This window comes from Ascaphus truei, chromosome 6 (assembly GCF_040206685.1).
Source record: "Ascaphus truei isolate aAscTru1 chromosome 6, aAscTru1.hap1, whole genome shotgun sequence".
NCBI classification, from domain to species: Eukaryota; Metazoa; Chordata; class Amphibia; order Anura; family Ascaphidae; genus Ascaphus; species Ascaphus truei.
Genome location: NC_134488.1, coordinates 62,634,805 through 62,645,541, shown reverse-complemented (window position 1 = coordinate 62,645,541; position 10,737 = coordinate 62,634,805). Strand labels below are relative to the sequence as shown.

The 10,737-nt window shown below is 41.9% G+C and overlaps 1 protein-coding gene across 3 annotated transcripts in view; it reads left to right on the top strand.

The window, feature by feature from the left end:
- Positions 1-9,701, top strand: part of LOC142497143 (protein argonaute-3) — a 65,736-nt gene extending 56,035 nt beyond the window's left edge. For 2 of the 3 annotated variants that reach the window (XM_075604563.1, XM_075604561.1), the window contains exon 19: positions 1,344-9,701. In XM_075604563.1, the coding sequence (XP_075460678.1) occupies positions 1,344-1,452 (109 nt within the window). In that variant the 3' untranslated portion in view covers positions 1,453-9,701. The remainder of the gene's footprint in view (positions 1-1,343) is intronic. The other variant, XM_075604562.1, reaches the window with a different exon arrangement.
- Positions 9,702-10,737: the final 1,036 nt, after the last annotated feature.

Here is a 10,737-nt window from a genome sequence, read left to right as displayed (position 1 = left end):
CTCTAACCCTTCCCCCCCCTCCTCTAACCCTTCCCCCCCCCTCCTCTAACCCTCCCCCCCTCCTCTAACCCTTCCCCCCCCTCCTCTAACCCTTCCCCCCTCCTCCTCTAACCCTTCCCCCCTCCTCCACCCCTTGCCCCCCTCCTCCACCCCTTGCCCCCCTCCTCCACCCCCTCCTCCCCCTTCCCGCCGCCCTTCGCCTTCATGCCCGCCTTACCGCCTCCCCCACCCCCGCCTCTGCCTTTCACCCGTCCTTACTCCGGCCGCCTCTGCCTTTCACCCACCGCCTCACAGCCGCTGCACGCACTCAACAGACACCCGCTACACTCGACACCTGCTGCCTCCCGCCCCTACCCCCTGACATCACTGACCCACCGCCTCAAACCCTAGCAGGACCCCCACTCACAGACAGCACTCACAACCCACGCGCCAGCCGCCGCCTCACACCCTTGCAGGACCCCCACTCACAGACAGCACTCACAACCCACGCGCCACCCGCCGCCTCACACCCTAGCAGGACCCCCCACTCACAGACAGCACTCACAACCCACGCACCACCCGCCGCCTCACACCCTAGCAGGACCCCCACTCGCACACAGCACTCACAACCCACGCGCCACCCGCCGCCTCACACCCTAGCAGGACACACGACTCAGATTTTTACATCACTTATGGCACCAAAATATACATTGTACTGTGGTGTGGTTACAATAAACCATTTTTATACAACATCGTATTACATTTTATTCCATCTTTCTTTTCAATATTATTATCCAACCTTTACAACAAACAGTCACCTATTGTTCCACGATTTATAAATAATACTACCTATTACGCATTTACATCCCGGGCAACGCCGGGTCTCTCAGCTAGTATATATATATATATAATCTAATACACACACACACACACACACACACACACACTGAAAAACATGTAGCAGGTGTATATATATATATACACAAAATTTCATTCATTATATATATATATATATATATATATATATATATATATATATAATGAATTAAATTTCTTTTTTTCTGGTTGGGGAATGGTTAAACTTCCAAGATATCATTAAAAAAAAATTATATGGATTTGGAGTGTGATAAAAACCTAGGCAAACTCAATGTTATTTAAGTGTGTCTGTCTGATTCATTCCTATGAACACTCATGGAGAAAGGCCACAACACAGCTCTCAGCTGCAGTCTGGATGTATTGATTTCTGAGTCTGCAGTGGGCTGCTGTGTTGCTCTGCAGCCAAGATACTGGCTTTTGCATCAGCAGCCAGTGTTTTACGTCGGGAAAATGCACAGCTCTGAAATGGATCCTTCTCTGTGTTTTAGCGCCGAAGGAAGCCACGTATCCGGTCAAAGCAATGGCCGAGACCCGCAAGCCCTCGCCAAGGCTGTGCAGATTCACCAGGACACCTTACGCACCATGTACTTCGCGTGAGAATGAGAGCAGCCCTCAAACACGCACAGGTTTGACTTCCCGTCAGGAACCGAAGGATCTGCTGCGCGGTTTCCAGGGGAGGGGGCAGTTCAGTTCTACAGCCCCCTCTTTCCTCATCGCACTTCCCTTACACTGAAACCCAGGAGCTGGGGGGGGGGGGGGGAGGAACTAGTCCTGGGAAAGCAAGATCATTGAGGAACAGAGCACTATTATGCAATATGAAACCAGCCAACTGCTAGGTCATTGTTATGGAGGCCTCCACTTGGATGCACTGCTTATGTTTTTCTCTTTGTTTTTCTTTTCCAATAGTTTAACCCTTTTATGCCTTTACCTCAAGTTGCTCTGCAGCATTAGCTGTCTTTGCAAAAGAAAAGAAAAAAAGAATACAAAGGTGTGTATGTGTGAAGGTACGTGTGCATGATACACATACACACACGGGCTGCTTTTAGGGGGCAGAAGGCGTAGCACACTCATATTTTCGATGCCGCAGTGGGACCCAGCTCTACGTCGGCCTGTTACATTCCTTGGATAAATGCAGTAAATGCATTGATAGACCCTGCAGCAATGAAGGATTAAGAGGCAGGTCAGGAAGGGTAGATAATAATGGAATCGGGTCCAGATGTCTTTGACCTCTTAACCCTTTTGCTGCTGGCGAGACTCCCGCAGCAAAAGGGTTAAAACCTAACAGCAGCCCATCGCGTGTGTGCGTGTGTCGAAGAATGTGTGTATGTATGTACACACACATGTGTGGTTATGTAAAAAAAATATATATGTACACGTGTGTGTTTGTAGAAAAATGGAAACAAAACAATCGGGATTGTTGTGCAAAGTGTGCAAAAAAAAACAAAAAAAAAAGGGGGGTTTTCTCTATCTCCATGTAGCTAGCGTCTGTAGCACAGCTACTGTAACGCAGTGCTGCTTATTTCTGTGTCCTATTTTATTTCCCACTTTGCCGTCAGTTTGGAGCTGCTGCTTTTTACGTCACATTCATGTCTACAGCTGTCCAACTCCAATGTTCCTGTTTGTTTTTTTTAGCCGCTCTCCACAACACTATAGTTTGCAGGACGCAAGAAAATGTATGTGTATGTGCTCACTGGTGAGTCTGCAGCGGACTTTACGGGATCATCTCTAACCTTCCCAGAGAGGTGGGAACAAAGCAGGGTTTAGGTTGTTTAGTACTGTTTGCTGAGTGCTGCTTAGACACACACTGCATAGGTTCCTAGCAGTGGAACAGTTAAAACTGGCGCTGGGCTGTGTCCCATAGGAGGAGAAAAGGGTCAGATGGTTTACTGGAAACATCCCTAATTCACTGCAGGCTGCAGTATTGTACACACACAGACAGCACCGTGGGGCCTGCCATGGGGATTCCATGTTGGCTCTTCTCTGATTTTCCTCTCTTTGCTTGACCTCAACAGCGTCTGAGGTCACCAGCTAGACAGCCCTCATCTAGGCTTAAAAACCCCACTAAAATATACTGCAAAGCCGCCTCCCTCTGCACACCAAGACTTCGGCCTTGCATGTTTCAGTGGAGCTGAAATCTTCCCAAACAAGGAGGAGACGGCTTCACAGCATAAAAAATAGCTGTCAATGTTCTCTAAAAAGTGAACAAACTAGCCTTTTATCTTGTTGCCTTCTCTTTTTAACATAATTTCAATTACATGGCTGTGTCAAAATGTTAGCCTTTTTTTTTTTTTTTTTAAATATATATATCTATATATATATATATATTTATTAGAATAATAATACTGTAATTTAATTATATCTTTTTTTTTGTAACTGTGTGTCTTTTTAACAATAGTTCATCTTTTGTTTTGCAATCTTTATAGTGCAATAAGCAGAAACGCTGTCTTAGTTGTACCACTACTTTGTGAGCGAGAACTCCTGCAACCACGTAATAACTGATCAATTTACCCCCCTTCGCAGGGAAGGCGGTTAAAAATAAAATAAATAAATATATATATATATCTATATATATATATATATATATAGATATAGATATATATATATATATATATATATATATATATATATATATATATATATATATATTAAAAGCCTTAATTATGAAAGGGAAATTTCAAGGTAGCGCTTGTAGCAGTGGATTTAATATTAGGCATGGCAATGAAACGGTTAAATGTGGAATGCCTGTATGTAAGAGCGATATCTGTTCCCAGGAGTGTGATTTGTGCAATGATCCTTTACTTTTGGGAAGTAAGTTGACAGGCAGTAATAAGACTCCAATGACCTTTTACTTCATCAACAATGATGAGTTATAGGTGACGATATTTTTTTTATGGAGCAATATCCTAGTCCTTCATAGGAGTTTGTACACACAGAGCCAGGGCTGCACAATTGTTGTCAACTTTACTTTATTTGAATAAAAGTGTTAGTGGGGCCTGGAAACTTTATTTCCAGGCTGTGTCTACGAAGAAATGTCACATTGATCCATTAAAACTGATCACAACCTGAAAAATCTAGATTTCTCCAGGACCAATGAGGCTACTAGAACGTACTATATTAATCATGAATGTCTGCTAGAAACAAAAGAAAAAGAAATATCTAAAAATGAATGTAGCTCCTCTCCGCCCTGAAAACCGTTGTCGTTCCATTTATAATGAAGCCACCTCCACGGTGGTCTTTTGGCAGCAAATCTGTGGCATTTCTGATGGTGTGGAGAGAGGCTGAATAAAAGGCAAAAAGGCTTTAGTTAGTTAGTGTGTGTGTGTGTGTGTCTATTTTTCCTTTCACAACTATGGCAATGTGTTAGACGTTAATGCTTATTTTAACCTTTGCCCTGGCAGTGCAGAGGTTAAATTGGTGAAACGTGACAACCATTACCTTTTGTGTCTTGTTATCCTCCCGCGCCATCCACAAAACTATATCGCATGCGATAATTGACTTGCAGAAGCATTCAGTGTTTTGGGCATAGATTCCTCGCCTCAAAATGAACGTGCTGCATGTTGGAGATTTTGAATTTTTCCGCTTAAGTTGGCGAAATCCTTACAAATGCGCTATTTTTATTTGTGAACGTTGTCAAAAATGGCAAGCTTTACAAAACTATTCCTCCAAGCATTAAAAGACAATGTGTAAGGTCGGCTGGCCCTTTATACACCATTTTGCTGCAGTTTTTTTTTGCTGCAAAATTCTAGAGAAATCCTGGTGATATTTGGCAAAATTGGTGAAACGCTGGTAAAACTTTTGCTTACCAATTTTGAAGCCGTTCCCTCGACTTTACTGTACATCATAACAATACATAGAGGCTGTCCCTCAATCAGGGTTTTTTTTTTTAATCCCACAACTTTCTTGAACTGAAATGACATTCATGTCCTAGTTATGTAGGGTGTGTTTCCAACACTGACATTTAACCATGTGCATTAGTTTTGTCCGTTAAACCTGACTGGACAGAGGTGAACGGGGCTGACTGATTTAAACGCTGTGACAGAAACAAAATGTTCTGTGTCTCCTGAGGTACAAATGCACTAGACTAGTGGTTATTCCATAATGGTCAAGGTGTGTGTGTGTGTGTGTTGGCAAAACACTTGGCTTGCCTGCGTTCAGATAGAGATTAGGCACTCTGGTCTTTATAGAAAAAAAAAAGTTTATTACAACTAAATCGAGCTTTAGGTTCCAACAAGAACCTTTTTCAAGACTTCTTGCACAAACCAAAATGACGACGGCATATACGTACTCTATATTTATACGTATATATACAGTATACATATACCCACAGAATATGAAATGGAGGTGCAGGATTGCTTTGAGATTGCTAGAACATTTGAGAGGACTTTTTGAGCCTGTGTTTTACTCTCCCTGCTTCCAGAAAATACAGCTGTCATTGTAAACACTCCCTACCTGTCTCAGACACACATGCGGTCTTTAGTCTGTATATTGCTTGCCACCTTCGCTGCCGGAGAATCTTACAGTGGTATTGTCCTTTTCCAGCTATTCTGGTACTTAAAGGGTGCTTTAAGCATGAGAAATTCGTGGTTTAAATATTGGGATATCTGTGTAACAGAGAGGGGACTAATAATATGGATGGAAATAATAACCTACCAGTGATATCCTAGAAGCCCGTAATAAAAGGGGAATTGGTTGTTTGTGTGTTATACATTCTATCACTCTTGATTTTGCTGCTACACTTGTTTTTACAAAGGCAGATCATTACTGCATGCCGCTGAGCAAGTGTTAACAAGATGTTTCCCCTAGTCCAGGGGCGGCCAACTCCAGTCCTCAGGGGCCACCAACAGATCAGTTTTTCAGGATATCCCTACTTCAGCACAGGTGGCTCAGTCGAAGACTGCACCACCTGGGCTGAAGCTGGGATATCCTGAAAACCTTGCCTGTTGGTGGCCCGTGAGGACTGGAGTTGGTCACTCCTGCCCTAGTCCATCTGAGCCTAACATGAAGTCTGTTATTTGAATAGATTAATTGCTGTATGTGAAACAGGTCTCACTCCATTATTTGGTTTAAACCCCTTATATAATCAGCTCACATCCCATTATATGTACAATAACGCTGGTTAGGTGATACAACCTTCATGTAGTGTGCTAGCTGACGATTCTTAGTACTAAGTAACAGTAATGGTTTTACAATTGTATGCATATTTTAACAAAGTTTGTTCCGTTGAGATGCTTGTAACAAAACTCCTGTGAAATGCTGTTGAATAATTGCACATAATCACCAAATGCTCTCATGAGGCCCTCCAAGCGGCACTTACAAAACAAAGAAATCTTTTATTTTTTATTATTAATATATGTAGCCTTTGATTACCTTTTATTGAAAACGAATTGCCTAAGTTTCCGATCAATTTAGTTCTCCGGTGATCTATTAGTTCTCAATTCGTTCTCCTGTGATCAGCAAAGATCCTGCATCCCTGGGTTCACTAAATGGCTGCCTTTCAGTTCAATCAATCCTTCAGTCAGTGCAACTCAGCAGCTACAATGTACATCTGAATATTACTAGGGTAACATCTATTGCTACAGTTTGCAGCTCAACCGGCTGGGAATAATGGCAACAAATAATCACAAACAGGAAAGTGTTGCAAAGATCACTGCTGGGGAGGTGGCTAAACCTGCTACAGAAAGCAAAAGATGCTCAATTTATAAAAAAATTCATTTTTTTTTTAAATGCAGCAAGTATTATTTAATACTACAGAACTGATTTATTAAACAAACAAGCACATGTAGGTTATTCATTGATTGCCTCTTTAAAGGAGTAGATCCTCTGCACCCCACTTTTGTTTATATGTATAAGAATCAGGGTACCCAGAGCTGAAATGCCCTACGTTTTAGGTTTAGTTACGGGGACCCTCTGGTTCCTGGGTTACATACCTGGAAAGGTGCTGACGGTACCATCGCAGGGGGAGCAAAATGGCGGTTTAAACCTCCCGGGGTTATATGGGCCAATAGGAGGATGCAGGGGATTTAAATATGTGGCAGTATCTCTAGAAGCAGGGGGTTCCCAGGGTGGAAATTAGCACAGTTCAGCTACCGGGACCCCCCTGCTTCCCACTCATTTAAAAAGAAAAAAGGGGGTCCGGGTGTGAAATGCTGCATTATATATTGCTGTAACACTCTTAAACGTGATAACCAGAACATTACATTTCCATAACACATTAGAGTATACATTTGGATTGCTGTAGGAGTGGCCAACTCCTGTCCTCAACGGCTACCAACAGGTCAGGTTTTAAGTATATATATCCCTGCTTCAGCACAGGTGGCTTCGTCTGATTGAGCTACCTGTTCTGAAGCAGAATATTCCTAGTACCTGGTCTGTTTGGGGGCTGGGGCTCCAGGACTGGAGTTGGCCACTCCTGTGTAGGAAATAAAAGTAAAGGTTAGAATCACTGTAAATAACCTTACAACGGCGTGTGAAAGGGCTAATACAGACGTATGCATTTTGGAATACAGACTGATCAACAAAACTGAAGTTCTAAGATGTTCTGATACAGTATGTTGTAAGTTAACACCGCAAAACATATGTGCAGAAGGGAATAGCTGCTTTAGATATTGGCTCTCGTATGTAAGGGGAAAATGTAGTTTGTGGACAGTAACCTTGACTGTTCAAAGGAAGGTCACAGATGAGCGGTAACAGACAGGCAGGTCAACGTATGTGAGCAAGTGTACAAGCACAGTGGTCTAGTAGGTGTATTGGTCCTGGAGGCAGATTCATCATAGGTTGTGACACCTTTATAAAGGTACTAGTCCCACTGTATTTTTTTTTTTTAAGATTTCTTCAGCACACAAAACCTGTGTCTGAATTCACCTCTAGTTCTGTGCACTGTTTTGGAACTTGCGTGTTATTCCTAAAACGTGAGCCTAAAACTTTGGTGCGTCGCTGGCCTTCAAAAGAGCCTTATTTGAGAAGCTTAAGGATACTTACAGTTGTTCTGATCAGGTCCTTTGTAGTGTGCATGGAAAACAGCTCTGTGCTGAGGTGGAGACCGTGAGAATAGACAGCAGAGGTTGCCATCTCGACACCCCGCGTCAGACGTTGGGTCTTTTTATATAAAAGTGATATAAGCTAGGAAAATAATAAGCCTGTGTATCCAAGGGCATCACATTTAGCGCCCTACACTGTACCTTAATTTCTTTTGGGAGAATAGACCTGTGAAATGAAGAACAGATCTGTAGTCATTACATCTACGAAGGACTCTCTTGTTGATCCATTAAAAGGTATCCCAACCTACGATGAATCTAGGCGGATATATAAGGAAGGTCTAGGGAATGTTATATTGGTTGTCCGTAAAACGTGACCTGTGTATTGCTGGAGGTGAGTAATTCTCTGCATCCCTAGCAGTACAGGATTTAACAGATGTATGTTTCTTTTACCCTGTTACTGGGTTGGGTTAAAGAGCAAGTTTTATTTTTATAAGGTGTATATTATAGGTCTTAGTGGCAACCCAGAGTGCTGTACAAAATAATCCATAATGCATCATACTCTATTTTTAACTGAAGTGTTATAGTTGTAAAAATGTTTAAGAAAAAAAAAATATATATATATATATTGTGATTATTTAACCCCTTTTGCTGCCGGGGGTTCCGTAGGGGTTAGAAAATGGGATTATTATCTCATGCACACAGTAGGGCATTATCGAATAAGTTGGACACACCGTAAGATTTCTCCTGATTTTAAAATATCAATGAAGCATTAAAGCCAGGACCTAAAACGTCATTCTTACAGTGAAATGCTTATTAAATACTTTGACTGACAGACGAGCATTTTGCGTGTCCATCGCATACTCTTTGCATCGAAAGTGCAGTCTTCTCAATTTTTATCAACTGACTCCACTGGTATCAAACTGTCCACCATCCCTATAAAATGCTGCATGGTGTCCAAATGCCAGGCGGTTTCCTTTTTTTTTCTCTCTCTTTTGCCAAGTGCCCACAAATGAGGATTTGGTGCAAGTATCAAATTGTATTGAGGAAAAGTTGTCTAACAAAAACTGCTCCATCTCCCAGCGAGTTCTATTAATAGATGTACATGTATTTTAAGAAACAGTCTTCAGAAAAAGTGCCTTTTATAAAAGCCTGGGCTGTAGAAATTTATATTTTTTCCGATCCCATGTGGAGCAAAGGAGAGCGTGTGTTTGTGTATGTATGTGTGTATGTATGTATAGATATAGATATCGGCACTGGGCAAAAGAATATATTTTTAAGTGTTTATTGTTCCATATAACGCTGAATAGCCCAACGTTCCAGTCCCCAAAGGGACCTTTTTCAGGGGTCTGAAAAGTCGGGCTATCCAGTGTTATATAGAGCAGTAAACACTTCAAAATACAGTATGTCCAACTGACAACAAAGGAGTTTAAAAGTGGCGCAGATTAACTATTCTTAGCTACACTTTAAGTAAACTGGTAGCCCAGAAAGGGCTTTAAGGCACGATGAGGTTGAGTATTTTTTTTGTAAACTAGAGACTGTGTAAACTCTGCATGATGTTTGAGGGGCTGGAGTTGACTCTGCATCGTGGGTGAGCGGCCGTGTTTACTTGTGGCATGCAAGATGACCAAACCAAGTGAGATGACCCAACAAATGGGAGCTTCATGCTGTACCCCTGTGGGAATACACAAAGTGTATATGCTGCAGCTCACAGGAAATCTCTGGGCTGAGAAAGGGGTTTATGAAAATGTTGTACATTGTTGTTTTTATTAAAGTTGCATTGTGACACTTCTATACACACACACACACACACACACACACACACACACACACACACACACACACACACACACACACACACACACACACACACACACATACACACACACACCAGCTGATGTACCAACATTGTATAAACATTCCATCATAAAAAGAGGATGTATTGCAATGATGAATGAGTGAACAGGGTAATTTAAAGATGGCTGCTCCACGCCAGTGCTAAACAATTCTGCTGCAAAATTGGCCTGGATATATTAAATGCTCCCCATGAGCTGCTCATGACCAAGCACTTTTGTGTCTTCAAAACACAAGTGGCTGCTCCTGCTTTAGACATGTGAATACAACACATGATCATGCATGCTAGTAGCGTGATGGTCTCTGGGAGGCACAGTAAATGGCTTGAGTGTATTTTGTAGAACAATATAATGGGCATTATGAATTTTATTTTTTTACCACCATTCTCATGCTGCAAACGAGAGTGGAGGAATGGATGCATAATGTGGAATTAACTGTGCTATTGGCGTCTGTTCCGAGGTTTGTATGCATATCCGTGCTGATTACACAACCGACATTGTCAGTTTCTGTTTTCATGTAAATTAAAGAAATATTATATATATATATATATATATACATATATACACACACACACACACACACACACCACTCTTCTGCTGGAGGGGCAATCAACACATTGCTTTGACAGCAATGGGATTAAAAAGGCGGAGGCTCAAATATTTGCTCCCATTGCCTTGTAAGTACAGTATGTCTGCACCCGTCACATACCCATCTCCTTTTGTAATGTATTTAACCACTTAGCTGCTGAAATAGCTAGCAGAGATTGGAATAACTGGACTTGTCCACTGCGGCTTTAAAATGAGTTGCACGTTAATTAGAATGGAATGCTTTGGTATTTACTGGTATCTCCTTCAGAACAAGGGTTCTCAAGCTCCTACGTATCTAGGACTGCTTGTGCTGTGGTTCACCATCCATAATTACATCTGTCTATCCGTTAGTAAGTAAAAAGGCTGCACATGAAAACCATCCTTAACTTAGATTAGTTTGGTGCCGATTCCCCATTGAAAGGCTTCGGATTGCAGGAGTAAGTTGCAGGAAAGGAATTTTGCTTTCG